Source organism: Telopea speciosissima, chromosome 8, assembly GCF_018873765.1.
Source record: "Telopea speciosissima isolate NSW1024214 ecotype Mountain lineage chromosome 8, Tspe_v1, whole genome shotgun sequence".
NCBI lineage: Eukaryota > Viridiplantae > Streptophyta > Magnoliopsida > Proteales > Proteaceae > Telopea > Telopea speciosissima.
In genome coordinates this window covers 19,724,488-19,740,700 of record NC_057923.1, presented here as the reverse complement: position 1 = coordinate 19,740,700, position 16,213 = coordinate 19,724,488, and the positions used below count along the sequence as shown (strand labels likewise).

The 16,213-nt window shown below is 38.2% G+C and overlaps 1 protein-coding gene across 1 annotated transcript; it reads left to right on the top strand.

Annotated features, from left to right (window-relative positions):
* Window positions 1–3,355: 3,355 nt before the first annotated feature.
* On the top strand, window positions 3,356–13,922 carry LOC122670367 (protein CONTINUOUS VASCULAR RING 1-like). The gene is made up of 7 exons (XM_043867214.1): window positions 3,356–3,562; window positions 7,652–7,704; window positions 10,319–10,428; window positions 11,974–12,141; window positions 12,231–12,328; window positions 12,834–12,960; window positions 13,565–13,922. Exons 1-7 carry the CDS (start codon window positions 3,422–3,424, stop codon window positions 13,660–13,662), a joined length of 795 nt encoding a protein of 264 aa, XP_043723149.1. The 5' UTR covers window positions 3,356–3,421; the 3' UTR covers window positions 13,663–13,922.
* The last annotated feature ends 2,291 nt before the right edge of the window (window positions 13,923–16,213 follow it).

The following is a 16,213-nucleotide window of genomic DNA, read 5'->3' as shown; positions in this document are numbered from 1 at the left end:
TTCTTTGTGGGCGCGGGTTTTGAAAGCCAAGTATTTCCCTTAATGTAGTTTTTTTGACCCCAGTACTAGAGCAAAAAAGGGATCTTGGACTTGGAACAGTATTGCACTGATTATTCCTGATTTGGAAGGTTTGGTGTACCGACGGATAGGCAACGGGTGTGACACTTCCTTCTGGTATGATAAATGGATCTCTTTACTCTCGGGTAATCTCTCTCACACTGCTCTTGTACCCTTAAACCCTGATGCTAGGCTTTTGACTGTTAATCATTTTAAACGTGATAATGATTGGAATCTTGCTCTTCTTAACCAATGTCTTCCTCCTCGTGTTGTTCAACATGTTCAGAGGATTAGAACTTCGGATTTTGTTGATCGATGGTGGTGTTGTTAAGACAAAATCTGGTCTTTTTACCACTAAAATTGTTGCGAGATTTTATTCCTCCACTACAAGAAACTCTGATAATTTTGTTAGTTAGTGAAATTTTTTTTGGAAACTTCAGATTCATCATAAGTTTAAAATTTTCTTCTGGCATTTGATCAATGTAGGACTCCCCACCAAGGATATTTTATCGAAATGGATCCAGATTGACTCTACCTGTGCTCTTTGTGAAAATGGTGTTGAATCTTTATGACACCTTTTCCTTTCTTGTGATTGGGTTAAACGCATCTGGGCTGTCGGACCACTGGGGCTAAGGCCTGATTCTCTGGGCTTTGGTAATTTCAGTCTTCTTTGTAGGTTTTTCTTTTTTCAGTTTCAGTCAGATAAAGTAATGTTGTCTTGGTTTTTTGGTGTTTTTGTTATTACTTGCTAGTACATTTGGTCGACTAGGAACAAGGTTGTAGTTGGGTCTGAGCAACCTAACCCATTACGGGTTTTACAGGTTGTTCAAAAATAGATTGTGGATTTGAATTTATGTCCCTCTTTGGATCTCTCACAGGATCGTGTGGCAACTGATTTACAACTATCTTCGTATCGTTTGCCTAGTTATGATTATCCTATCTTAATCTGTGCAGGTTTCAGTTCCCCTGGACTGTTTGAGGCTGGCTGGGCCAACCTTTTTTTGGTAGATGGACAGTTTAAGTTTTTTGATGTAGGAACTTTACGGTTTATTGAGGAGTTAGTCGCCTATATTTTTGCCATCTGTCAGGGATTAGACCATGCTGCCTGCATTGGGTTGCGGATTAAGGAAATTTGGGTTGACAACATAAGGATCACTCAATCTCTTCCATCTCCAACCAAATGCCCATGGCCGTGGAACTTGGTTAATAGTCTATTACATATCTCTGATCTAACTCAACATGTGCAGTTTAGGTTTATCACTAATACGTTTTGTATGCATATTGCCAAAAACTTGGCAAGGAACGCTTGTAATATGACCTTTAGTGTATAATATATTTTTTCTTTCTTTTTATCCAAAAAAAAAAAAAAATATGCAGGAGAGGTTTGCGTATTTGTCAGAGATGTGGGGGAGATTTGAGTAATTCGGTTTAGGGTCCAATTCGATTCAGTTCGATTACGATTCTAATTCGATTCTCCCTCTCCACCATAATGGCCGTGGCCCTAAGAAGCCCCATATTCCCTGAATGGCTGAACCCCTCTCTCTCTCGTGCACTCAAGGAAAATGAGTCTTTTGTGGAGTCTGAGCCTTGTTAAGGGATAGTTTGCCCTCGTTCTCTCCTTCTTCTCTTGTGGGTTCCCTCTCCCCTTTTCTATGCCTCAATTAAAATATGTGAATATGAAATGTCAATTAAAAAAAATTAGTTGGGAATGAAAATAGGAACTACCTTTCAGAATAATAAACAACAATATACCAAATTACATGACATAGTCACACAAGAACATGGACAGATTTAAGGTTTTTGAATTAAAATATAACCGAATCGAATTAAATGCTTATATACCATAATCGAAACCAAACTGAATTTATTCGGTTCAATTAATTCAGCTCAGATTCGGGTTTGATATTCGATTTTGGTTTGGTTTTGACACCCTTAGTGGGGCTCCCAGCAGGAGGAGGAGGAGGAGGAGGAAGAAGAAAAAGAGGAAGAAGAAGAGGAAGCAGCCCTTTATAAGTAAGGGCATTTTGGTCCAACAAGTTTTTTACTAACACTGTTAATGGACTGGGGTTAGGTGGAATGAAGTTTGAAAAGTAGGGGAGGTTTGAGTAATTGTCAGAAACGCAGGGGAGGTTCACGTACTTCTCAGAAAGGTTAGGGCAGATCAGAGTAATGTGCTCAAAAAAATCTTCTCTGGTGCCCACATCTGCCAGTGCGAGAACCAGATGCGGGCATCGGAGCTCAACATGTGGAAGATGCAATATCCAACGGTGCCGAGCTCAAGAAGAAAGAAAAAAAACAAAACTGGGTCAATCGAGCTTGCATTGTTAGATGAAATATCTTCCATGTGTTGAGGTTTGGTGCTCGCATATGCATTGCACCGCATTGGCAGATGCGGGCACCAGAGAGGATTTTAATTCTATAATGTAAGGGTTTCAACTGGCCGGCCCCTGTTGGATTCATGAACCTAATCTAGGGAGGGTTATAATGTACGTAGCCTTACCCTTGCTTTCGTTGAGATGTTGTTTTCAAACTTGAACTCGTAACTTGTAGATTACAATGAACAACCTTAACTGCGTTGCACCAAGGCCCGCCCTCAATATATTATAATTTATTAACATAGTATAATATTAATATATTATAGTATACTATATTAGTCTATTAGATTTTATAATGCCATTATAATATAATTTAATACTCCAATATAATATACTATACTATATATTGTATAAACCGATTACAAGAATCGGAACCGAACAAGTTCAGTACAAGTACTGATTTATGAACCGAAGCCGGATTTAGATCACACCAACACTCTTTAGAATCGTACTGAAACAACCGAATACCCAGTTCCGACCCGATTTACACCCTTAGAGTTATCTATGAAGGATACTTCGTCGTTGGATTGATATTTTGACTTAGGACAATGACATAGTCAAAGATTAATACAGAGCGTAGATCCTGTGGCCAAAAATGCCAATCCAAGGCTTCTTCTTCTGACTTAGGCTCCGTGTTTTGACCATCTCAATTAGACCGATTGGTCTTACGGTTTGATCAAGCATGGACGGTACCGTGTGGGGTCCCCAACGAAAACGATCCTACAGTTAGAATATATAGAGAGAAGAAGACAGAATTTTCTCTGACTTCTGTCTCTCACATGTCTTCAGATTAATTTATTCCAAATTAAGAAAAACAAAAAACAAAAAAGATAGAGAGATTACGATTTGCGAGAGGGAAAGGAAAGGAAACGAAAGTGTGGAAGGAAGGAAGGAAGGAAGGAAGGAAGGAAGGAAAAAACACAGTACTTTGCACATCTGGATAACGCTGGAAAGGAGCAGTTGATAAGGCAAATTAGTGGTGACTGGTGATGGGCGATGACAAATCTTTGACTGTAATGGCGAGCAGAGATAGAGAGCTTCTCATGCCTGTCTCTGACTCTGCTGACGATGTTGCTTCTTCTAAACCTTCTTCTTCATCTGCCGCCTCTTCTAATCACTCCGGTAGAGAGGTCTGCTTCTTTACTCTCTCTCTCTATCTATCTATCTATGCTTTATTTTTTTTGTCTGTGATTTTGCTTTGCTTGGGTGATTTTCTTTGTTTTAAATGAGAAACACAATTGGGTGATTTTCTGATGGTGCGTGTTATTCCCCCTGTATAAATGGGTTTCTGAAAGACCCTCTTAATTGATTTTTGTTCATTTTAAGCAGTGCTTCTGAAGGACCATAGTACTTGTTTTAATTGATTTCTCATCTGCACCCTCTCTCCCCTATGGTATATTTTGGTTCTAGAGGCTTTGTCAATGACCTAGTCCTTTTTTTTTTTTTTAATTTAATTTTATATTTGTATTTTTTTTTTATGGGTTCGTTGAGAACATACTTCTGTTTTGTTGGCGGAAGGGTTCTCTGCTCTCTTAAGGAATAATTCAGTATACTGAGTGCATATTCTTCAGTTATGCCTAACTTTCTCAGGAGTTTCACTTGCTAAATAGCAGGTGGGTTAAGATTATCATTGATTAAAATTTGTTGGAAGCCCAATAGTAATTTGCTAGTTCACTGGTTCAGCTCCAATTAAGTGAATTAAGGAAAACTTTATGTTAAACAAGACTTTCACTTTCAAGTATACTTCTTTGGCCATCTGCGATGATGACCAACAATGAAAACGGTGAGCAAAGGAGATACGGTGACGGTTGAAGTTGTAGAAAGGTTAGGGGATGAAGAATAATAAATTGGGTTTGAAGTGGGAAAGATGGCATAATAACATGCTGTGTTCATGATGATGATATGGTCCTAGATTGGGTGGAATTGCAGAGTGTGATTCCTGTATTTCTCAAGTTGTTCAGATAAGGCTTATTTGAATTTAGTCTAATCTAATCAAACTTGATTCCTTTGATGCATTTATCACCCCATCAAGGGCTTAGTTACAAGAAGTGGGACGTGGGAAAGGGATTATAAAAATGTTAGGTACTTGGCCGATATGCCAAAAGCTCCGAAGTTGATGGAACACGTTAAATCAAGCCCTTTAATCTATCTCATACTAGGCTGGCCCAATCTAGTGCCCATACACTAGAGTGGGCCCCATTAGGCACATAACATACCACCATGGTTCCGCAGCCGTCGTCCTCGACGGCTCTCACTCTAGGCAGTTTTCACTTTGGCGGTAGGTAGCCCTTTCCAAACGGCTTCACTCTGCTCCAAGGTTTTTGCATGGCTGCAGGTAGCCCTTTCTTGACGGCTTTCACTCTACTCCAAGTAGCCCTTTCCATAATTCGAACCTGTGATGTAGTGCCTAGCTCTGATACCAAATGTTAGGTACTTGACTGACACGCTAAAAGCTCCGAAGCTGATGGAACGCGTTAAATCAAACCCTTTAACCTATCTCATACTAGGTTGGGCCAATCTAGCGCCCATACACTAGAGTGGGCCCCATTAGGCACATAACAAAATAGTTTGAAATCATTTATTCATATTAAATATTTTATAGAAAGTATTTTACTGAGTTGGATTGGCAGAAGCATGCGATATCTACATTATGTAGAGACAAAAAAATTTATGAGAAGAAAAGATTGGTCAAAGTTTAATGTGCTCTATGTTCTTACTTTTTCCTTGGATTTAAGTAGATGAGGAAGAAACCAAGGGTGAAGCTTGGAATTAATCTGTACATGGGTGCTGAGTTATGTACATGACAATAAGCCTTGGAAACTTTCCTTGATTTGCTCCACCAACTGGGCAGTAGCTTTAAAGATCTGTTGGTTCCTCTCCTTCCATAGCAGCCAGCAAATAGTGAACATGGTTGAGCTCCAAAGCATTAGTCCTTGCTTTTCTGAAGCCTTTAAATGGACATGCTTTCTTGTTAAAGCTTGCATTTCTGCTTTGTTGGACGGAGACACTTTCCTTTTCTATATCAGCCCCTATTATTTCTGCAACATGTGCCATGTCAGCCCCTATTATTTCCACAACATGTGCCATGTCAGATGCTGACATCCTTGCTTGTTAAATTGTTACCTAGTAGAATAATGAACTGTCATAAGAATTGGGGGGGGGGGGGGAGTGGGTCTACTTGATGATGTATGTTCAGTCTATATCTTTTGCACAGTAGTAATGTAAATTAATTTTCGTACTAGAAGATGTCCAATGACTTCCCCCCACCCCCACCAAAAATTTATTTGTGGTGTTTCTTTGGGAGATAGTAATGTGGAATGATAGCTATAAAGGGTTGTTTAGTTGTCTACATTTTCTGAATAAGTTGGATCAACTGATCAAGAATGAACGTAATGATGTTTGGTGACACGTGATAGACATGCCCAAGAATGATCATTTCAACTATTTCTTTTTGGTTATCCATGTCTAGGACGATATTGATGCTTAATGCAGAACTAGCTAAATGTTGATGGATGTTTTTGAAAATCGTGGTCCCTTAGGTATTGGAGCAGTTATCAGGAAGGATGCAGGACAGTTGTTATTAGCATTCTCAGGCCTAATAGGTGAGGGTGATTCAGCTAGGTTGGAGTTACATTCTCTACAAGTGGGGCTGAACTTGTCCATTTGTGCTGGCCTTTGTGTATAATGGTGGAGGGGGAGGCAGCTATTATCAGTGGTTGGGTTAGGAAGAAAGGCAACTGTATGTGGAGATCACCACCTTAGACATATCATCCATTTGAGTTATCAAGTGAACACCTGATTTGGGAAGCTGAGGGAGAGTAATAAAGAAGCTGAAACTCTTGCCAAGGGGGAGGGGTCTGCCCAAGATTATATTTCTGGGACAGCTTACCTTTATGAAGCTGCTTTGTTGCTTCCCTTGTATTTTGGTTCATTGTATTTTTATCATGGGATTATCTTCTTTGGGTTGTGGTACCATTTCCCTTGGCCCTAATCTGTTTTACTCTTTCTTCTCTTCTTTCAATAAAATTTGTAATTAGAAAAATCAATACAGAACTTGAACTATTAAGGGTGTTTTAGTTACCAAGGATTTCTGAATAAGTCTGGCTTGGAAAGCATTTTAACTGGTTTTTAGTGAATAATGTGACATGGTGTTGTTGAAGGCTAAGAACCTAAAAAATGACCATTTTGTCTCTCTCCTTTTTTGTTTGGCAAGTGCCATTTCATCTGTCTCTCTTTGGTTATCCATGAGGAGGAAGAAATTGATGCTGCTCAAGAATTCAAGCTGACCGAATTTCTCTCTCTCTCTTTCTTTCTTTTTGGGGTTGGGGGGGGGGGGTGACGTGGCCAATCATGCAAGTCAAATTGAAGGAAGAATTTTGTGGGTTGATTGATAGTCATGAGAACAGCTATTCATTCTGGAGAATATTGGAAATAAAAACAATAACACGTTGGTCACCAAAGTTTATATGATATGAGTAAGTAGTGAGATGAAGAAAAAAAAGATCAGGAATTAATGCATTCAATGGGAGTTAAGAACAGTAGTAATAGGAACAACAACAAGAGGTTGGATGAGCAGACAGGAATAGTTTAGCGAACCTTAAAATGCCTGCAACTTCTGATGAGGATAAATTGCTTATCGAATACATAATCCGGTGCTAGGATTTTATTTTCTGCTTCACCACTTCTAGAGCTCATCTGTTGAAATTCTTCAATGCCTTAATTGGCATACATCGTGCATGTCCAAATCGGATATGCTAACAATTCTTTCAGTTCCATGCAAATCTCAGCACTGGATTTAGGGAACCTTAAAAAACCTGCAACTTCGGATGAGGATAAATTGCTTATCGAATACATAATCCGTTGCCTCCATGCTTCTGTTTGTTTTTATTTATTATTATTTTTATTAGGATTTTATTTTCTGTTTCATTACTTCTAGAGCTCTTTTCTGTTGAAATTCTTCAATGCCTTAATTGGCATCCATCCTGCATCTCCAAATTGGATATATAGACAATTCTTTCAGTTCCATGCAAATATCTGGGAATTGATTTCTATCAAATCTAATCTTAAATGTCTTCTGCATATTGGTAGAATATCAGACACACTAATTTGGTGCTTTACAATGTTTCACACACACATTTTTATTGGAGTTATTGCACTTTCTGATTTAGACAACTGAATTTGGTGTTAAATTAAATTGTAAAAACTTTGTTATGGTACAGGCTTTCTACAAAGTGGTTCGAAGCTGGGCATCAAAAAAGTTCATGACTGGATGGTGAGCATATGTTTAAATGTGTTTGAATTTCTGTGTACATTCTTCTTCTTTCTCTCACTTATTGCTTTATGTTGGATACCACTGAAAATTCATTACAACTTAAATTTAATTTTCAGTTGAGTTCTATTCAGTCATTTCTAATGTTCCATTATTCCACATTTGCACCAATGCTGTTCTCCAATTAGTAGGGCAATGTATTGAACTCAGATCTGATCTGAATGGTCCCTGGTCAATTCTGAGCTGTGAAGGTCCCTAGAGGCAAAGCAGCATATATATGTATGAGCCAAACCTACACATACATTTGAGGTGATGATGGGAATCTTTTGGCGCACTGTCAATAGGCAAGAGTCCAAGTTGGCTTTGGTCTCTCTTTACATCATAGCTTCAGTTTTTGGATGCTTAAATAGGAGATGAGCAAGAGAAGATATGGCATTTGAGAAGCTTTAAATGCACAGTGGTTGTATTTGTTTGGAGGAAAATCATGATCTGGGTTATCATGGCTTGATCTAAAGGTTGCAAATGGAATGCTTGGATCTTGTGGGATCCATGTGGAATTAGATCTCTTTTTGCGCTACAATGTCGTGTCCTTTAGAAAAGGAGTAACCCAGTTTATATTGGCATAGAATTGATTGCAGATTCTGAATTAACCTTTTCTAATCCTATCTGATCCTTTGAATTAAATAATTTGTTCTTCCTATCTATAACGAAGGCCCACTCTTTATCATGACATGTATTTGTAGTCTGTTCCTAGCTTAAATACAGATCTCTGTATGACCCTTAAGCCCCAAATTGAACCTACATTTTATTAACTCAACATACAACAGACCTTTAATCCTTTCCGCTTCAAAGGTTCATAATTCTGAAAGTAAACATGAATGACTTGGTTGTAGCTTGGATACGTTAATGCTCCAATAAAATAGTATGAAAAATGATATAAATGGTAGCAAATGGGAGTCCTAAACGGAGGTAGTTCAGGGTAGTTCGGCCACAGCATCGTTGTGCATGACGTCAGTGAACTTCCTTTACTGCATGTACGAAACACTCCTCTAAACTTCTTGTGTGAGTGACAATTATTGAATTCCAGGTAAGCTGGATTGGCGTTAATCTTTATGTAGGCCTTGATATGTCATGCATAAGTTTTAGTAGATGAAGCTATCTATTCGTCTGCAGTTGTAGCGAATAGATTTAGGAATTGTTCTCGCATTAATCTAGGAGGTGGCATTTTCTGTCCTAGTACCCTTTTATCTTCTTGAAAGCAAATAATAGGATAAGAACCATTCGTTTCTGAAGAAAGATCAATGGGTTTAATGCTTGTGTCAGGATCTTAAAATCTTGGAGAGGCCATTGATGGAAGACTTTGGACCCAAATAATAATCAAACAGTGTCATTGGAAGTGTCATTTCAATCTCTTGTAAAGATTGCATTCCCTTGGGTCATCTTTTCCTTTCTGGAAACGTAAGCAAATGTAATGACTCTCTTAGATCAGGTCACATGGAAAATGTGTGAAAGAGAGATTTCATGAATTGTGAGAATGTTTTCTGTTGGGCCCTAACATTTCATTCCTAGTTCAAATTCACTGGAGCTCCAAGAACCATTGACTTAATGGGCTACTGGTTCCAAGTTCCAATAATAAGATTGTTTGGACCATTCAAATTAGATGGTCAGACTGTTAAGAGTGTGGACAGGTACTACCACGTATACTTATAGTATTCAAAAATATTAATTGAAAATATGCAATACCAAACTCGAAGAAGACCTACCTGAAAAATCATGACCAAATTGGATGATCTGTCTAGGCATGTTCTTTGAGAATGACTCTTGCACGTAATATTTAGTTTCTCTTTTTGTTCAACTGCTTGAAAGATCCTGGCTGGGCTGCCAGATTGCCACCCAAATGTCTGGAAATTTCAGCTTCTAGTCTGCTTTTAGAAACATTTTCATTGTATATTGACTTCTAAAACTCTGGGTAGTTTGTGTGTTTTGGTGTTGTGGGAGATCCTAGTTTGCTTCCCAAACAGGAGTGATAATGGAGCAGGTCAAACAGATAAACTGTTGTTCCCAATCCCTATTGAGATACTATAGGGTGGAGGCGTGTTTAGCTCAATGACTGTTGTCACTTTTTGTAGCTTCCTTAAATTAACTAGTCTTTAAATAATCAGAACTAGAGACAGAGTTAGTTGAGCTTGTTATTTTGCTGTAGATTGCATAACTCATCGAAAAGTGTGGTCAACTTTGGAGATTCAAGTTGTATTAAAAAAAAAAAAAGGCGGCCACGTGTCCTCTGTTCGGTGTAAACAGTCTTCTAAAAAGAAAAAAGGTTCCCAGCACCTATCTTAGTGGACTCGGATTGAATTTTTGATTGTGTAATTTATGGACTCAGATTGAACTTTATGTTATGCTTGCTAATTGTAAGTTCTGATGAATAAAACTTTATGATGTGAACTATATTCACCTTTTCTCTTCATAGATCTTGGAATATCATTAATCAATGAGTTCTGTGGTGGAAAAGAGAGTTCCAATTATGTTCTACTTTATTGACAATTTTGTTTATTTATTTAGTGGTGCATTCTGTGATCATTGTTGAATCTGTACCTTATGAGTTTGCATCTTGCAGTGTCATCCTATTCCCGATAGCGATCACTTTCTATATTACTTGGTGGTTTGTTCATTTTGTGGATGGATTTTTCTCCCCGATCTATGCTCAAGTTGGAATCAACATCTTTGGTATGTATACATTTCCAGTCCAGTACTTCTACCCTCCTCCTTTCTTTTTATGGAGAACGTGGAGATTTTATGTATATGGTCTGAAATGCTCACTTTACTATCGCTGGAAGATACTAGACATGCGAATCACATATGGTTGAGATAATATACTGTCTAATCTTTTTTTTTTTTTTTAGGATGGGGGTGAAGATAAAACCAGCTAGTCTATAAATGCAAAAGATATGGAATCTGCTTTAAACCCATATCTTTCTGCATTGACAATAGATCAATTAATTAGGGGCATTCAAAAGGAAGTCACATTCCATGGTGTATGCTTTTTGCTGATGATATAGTGTTAGCTGCTGAAACAGAGAAGGAATTAGAATAATGGAAGAATGCTTTAGAATGAAAAGGCTCTAAAAATAAGTAGGACTAAAACAGAATATGTGGAATGTAACTTTAGTAAAAACAGGGTGAAATTCTAGTGGATAGGATAGATGGTCCAAGAGTGATAGTTTTTGTTATTTACAAGGTTCAAGATTTTATTTCGACAGGGGTTTCAACCTCGGTCGGAACCAAAGTATACCACCAAATGGCCGAAATGGCACTGAAATATGGCATCAAAATGGAACTGAAATATGGTCCATTTTAATGAAAAAACCAAAAATTGAAGACCCATCAATTTGCATGCCATTTTGTTTCGACAAATGTCGAAACCAAATATTTTGTTGAAATTTTGGTATTTCGACCGAAACAAAATAGCGAAATTTTGAACTATGGTTGTTTAAGGTATTTATAAATGATAAGAGGGGAAACTGAAGAAGATGTTGCTCATAAAATTATAGTAGGGTGGGTGAACTAGAGGGGCTTCTGAAGCGGTTTGTTATACATCCTTTTAAAACTCCAAGGAAAAGTTTATAGAACTGCTATCAGACCAGAAATGTTGTATAAAGCTGAATGTTGGTGACAGAGAAACAACACAAACAAAATAAGTGTAGCTAAGATGAGAATGTTGAGATAGATGGGTGGTAAAACTAAAATTAAAAGAAATTTGAGGTGATCTAGAAGTAGCCCAATAGAAGATAAGTTGAAAGAGTGTTGTTAATGTGGTATGACCAATTGACCATTGGCAGCAGAGGCCATTTGAGCGCAGAGGTAGACCAAAGGTGGCTTGGAGGAATTAGCAGTGAGAAAAGATATGAATAGCCTAGGCTAGACAACTAACATGACCTTAAATAGAGTTGAATGGCAGAACCGAATTCATATAGCAAATCCCATTTAGTTAGGAAAAATGCTTAGTTGAGTTTATTATATAAATTATAGATACAATCTTTTTGTTAATGTTTGAAACAAATCTTAGCTGTACATGATTGAGGTGCTTCATAACTGTACACACTCTATTTTGGTGTTGGGTAGATTCATTCATATCCTTGGCTGTCTGCCACATCAGTTTATAAAATACGGACTGCCTTTGTTAGAGAGTTGCCATTTATATTTCTTGAAATGCCCCACCCCTTGTATCCCAACTAAAGCAGATGGTTTGATACTTTGACTTGTATGGATCAGGTCTTGGATTTGTAACTTCAATAACTTTCATCTTCTTGGTTGGAGTATTCATGTCGTCTTGGCTGGGGGCATCTGTACTAAGCCTTGGGGAGTGGTTTATCAAACGGATGCCATTTGTCCGACACATCTACAATGCATCCAAACAAATTAGTGCTGCTATATCACCTGGTATGCTTAATTTAATTCTTTGTCATGCTCTTTTAAAAAATTTAACGTTTCCATTACTGGAGTACTTATTTATTTATGTATTACAACAGATCAGAATACCCAAGCCTTTAAGGAAGTTGCCATCATAAGACATCCACGTATTGGAGAATATGCGTTTGGGTTCATCACTTCGATTGTTGTCCTTCAGGTCTGAATGGTTCCATGCTATGCTTCTTGCATAATGAACTATGCACACTTAATCCTGCTAGGTTCTCAATGTTCTGAAAGAGGACAAATAAAAAAAAAGAGGGTTGGGGGAGGGTGAAGGGTCCTTCATTTTGTCCATGCATGTCCTTTCCCACATAAAGAGGGCGAGCATTGGTGCAACGGTAAAGGTTGCTCCATTGTGACCAAGTGGTCAGGGGTTCAAGTCTGGAAACAGCCTCTCTGTGAAAGCAGGATTAAGGCTGCGTACATAATGACCCTCCCTAGACCCCACAGTGGCGGGATTCTTGTGCACTGGGTACGCCGTTTTTATGTCCTCTCCCACATAAACAGTACAAACATCCCCTAGACTTGTGCTAACTTCAGCAAGTTGGCATCTTCAAGTTATGCTATTTTTCATTTTTCTTCTGTTAATGTCATTACATGCAAAACCTTTTATCGGCCAATACAGAATTATTGAGGAGATGAGGAATTGTGCTGTGTTACAGAATTATTCAGGAGATGAAGAATTGTGCTGTGTTTATGTACCTACTAATCATCTTTACATTGGGGATATATTCCTTGTCGACTCCAAAGATGTCATCAGACCAAATTTATCAGTTCGTGAAGGAATTGGTAAGTTCTATATACTTGTTTCTCTTTACTTTTTTTGGTTATATTCACATTATTAGTATTATCTCTTGTGTAATGCCCACTAGTCACCACAGTATAGGACAACAGGAAGCTGTCTAACCTGTCCCCACTTTTCACGTGGATTGCATCGTGGATGTTGGGACCATTGGTAGTTCCTTGTACCCCAAAAGGTCTCTTAAATTGAGTTCAGCTGCTAGCCTCGACTGTCTTCATACAATTTTACTAGAACATTTTATGGTCATTGATTCTGGCCTCGCGGTAGGTTGATTTCACCACCTGAACCTAGTGGTCAGACCTGGAATACTTTTTAATCTGGACAACTGACCAGTAAAGCAAAACGGTTGATTGTCCAAAGTCAGATGTGTTGGATGTGGTCTGTTGGTTCCCTTCTCCTCCATGTGCATTTATACAGCATGGGCCAGAAGGATGCCTCCTTTTTCTGCAGACTAGAGCCAGTCAGCCCCACTTTGATTAAGTGAGGCTGTTGCCTATACTCGCCGTCATAATGTTAATTTCTCTATAGAATCTGTTGTGCCATTGCTCTACTTGGACCTGACTTGACTTCTTTTTTGTTCTGCGAATACAGAGATTGTTGTTTCTGGTGGCATGTCGATGCCCCAGATCCTATCAACTGTGGATCCTCAGATAATCCAGGTGGAAAGAAATAGATCCAGCAGAAACTAAGGATGAAGTTGAAACTCTCATTGCCCCAGTTTTGCCGTGTGAAAGGATGCCTGTGATGGTCACATTCCACCCGTGGAATTGGAATGTTTTCTTTGGGGCTAGTCAAAATGGGATTCTGATAAGAATCTGTAACATCCCTGCCGCGGATACACAATGATCCCACCATGTACAATATTAGCTTAGGTTGAGGTGTGATGTAGATGAAGTGACTTTCAATTATAGATTGCGTTCACAACTAATTTAGCTTGTATGGCTTTGGCGGCTTTGGCTAAAAGAATCATCCGTAAAGAAGATTAGTATCCTTTTTCCCTTTGTTTGGAGCTTTGACTGCACTTGTGGTTGAGTTTTACTCTTTGGCTCCGTTTTGTTACAAAAAAAAGGGTAGGGAAGCGAAGGGAAAGTAAAATTAGTTTGTAAGCAAGAAGGGAGTGTTTTGTAATCATGATTGCTTTCACATGTGATATTTAGGGGGCTTTTTGGTATCATATTTCTTTTTGTTTTTGACTTATTTAAAAAAAAATCGTTTCTGAAAACCATTTTATTACATTTTTGAACAAATGGGCCCAAATCAGGTTCTGTAGCCGTTCTTTATTCTAATTAATAAATAATAGTAATATTACTACTCAAAACATATTAAGTTACACCATTACTACTTAGGTTTTTAGTAAATTATCTAGACACAAATACCAAAAGCAAACTCACATGTCACAAAACATTAACTAATACAATGATACACAACATAAAAACAACAAGATCTAGCATGTATACATCATCTAAGGAGATGGGATTATACACTTTCTAAGATATGCAAAACTAGTATGGAGAGAAAATCGACAACATGACTGATAAATAACGAGAAAAGAGGGGATTTACTTAGAAAATTCGAACTCAAAGAGTGTTGGAGGTTTTCTTTTTGTGACTCAGGGGAGTAGTGTGTGAAGACAATATCACCACTTGTTCAGGCTTCTTTGTCGCTCCTTCGGGCAACACTACATCGTCCGTACTCGAAAATCACTTGATAAGCGTAGAACTTGTCAAGGGATGACTTAGAGAGAGAAAAGGATGAGGGTATTTAAAGGGTATTTTAGTAAATAGGATTTGTAAAATTTAGCCGAAGGAGCAAGAAAGAGAGAGAAAAGGATGGGGGTATTGAAGGGTGTTTTAGTACTTTACTTCATTTGATCCCTCTTTATAATTGCCAGTTTTGCCTTTTGTAGTATTCTCTAGTTTTCTTGCAATGATTTTCATGTTTGCGGCTCAGCGTAGGACATTCAAGTCATCGGTGATCCAGCCCTGGTTGCTTCACTTTACCCCTCCTGGATGTATACTTGTGTTTGCAACGGCTCTTGCACTTTTTCCAGCAGCAAATCGCGCATGTGGCATCAACCGCAAACGGAAGGACAAAATCCTTGGACCTTCCAATACCATTGGAGAACCTCTAGCGAGAGGTAGAACTTTTAATTTCTCCAATATTTATTTTACTATTGTTTGTTTAGCTGATGTTTGTTTTACTGTTGTTTGTTTAGCTGATGTTTATTTTACTATTGGTTCTGGGTCAGGGCTAGCCTTTCCAAACGATCTCAGAGGGCTTTGAGGCTCTGATTTTGAGCTCTGGCAAGGGGATTCTACGATCAGCAAACAGATTCGGACAGTGCACACTTATGCTATATCTACAGATACATCGGCTCTATGCTTTAGAGGAAGCTCAACATCGTCACGGGAAACCTTTGGAGGGAAAGACAAAATAAGGTGTCTACACTTGACTTATTTAAAATTTGGCATTGAGGTAGATTATTGTTGGACCTAGACTGATGTGTTTGATTCCCACGATAGGTGAAGGGGCGAGAGATACGAGTCATGCCCACTTTGAGGAGGCTGGATATGAGACCCATGAAGGGACATTGGAGGCGATACCATTGAGTAATATTATCATAAGTTTATTACTAAGGAGTAGGGGTGTCAATTGGACGGTTCAGGCCTATTTTGGTTGGGCCTAATCAGTCCCCTTTACATTAGGATACCACATCGTGACCGGTCCGTTTAAGTAATTGATCCTCATAGGCTAGGAATGGTCCTATTTATAAACCATTGGTCGGGTATTGGTCTATAATCAGGTTTTACTAAATGGGTTATAAATGGGTTCATACCAAGTGGGCTACAATCTACTATGTAAGTTTGGTTATAAATGCGTGGAAGGAGAGAAAAGAGAAGACTTTGGCCTTTAGATGCCTCTAATACCAAAAAATATTTAAGTAGGATTTGGTTTAGCGTTGAAGGAGAGAAAGAAGATGTTGGCCTTTAAATGGCTCTGATATCATAAAAGATCTAAGTAGAATTTGAATACTTGAATTCTCTATTCATTGACTTGTTTGTATACATCGAGATTACATGTATAAATAGGAGTAAAAGAGTTTGATTTATGTAAGACTATTGGAGATAAGAAAGCTAGCTAGTTCAAAATCCTAACTGATTTGCAAAATATAAAAGAGATTTAAAATAAATTGAACTAGCTAAAGAGAGGATAAGGATCAGGTTATTGTAACCGTCCTTT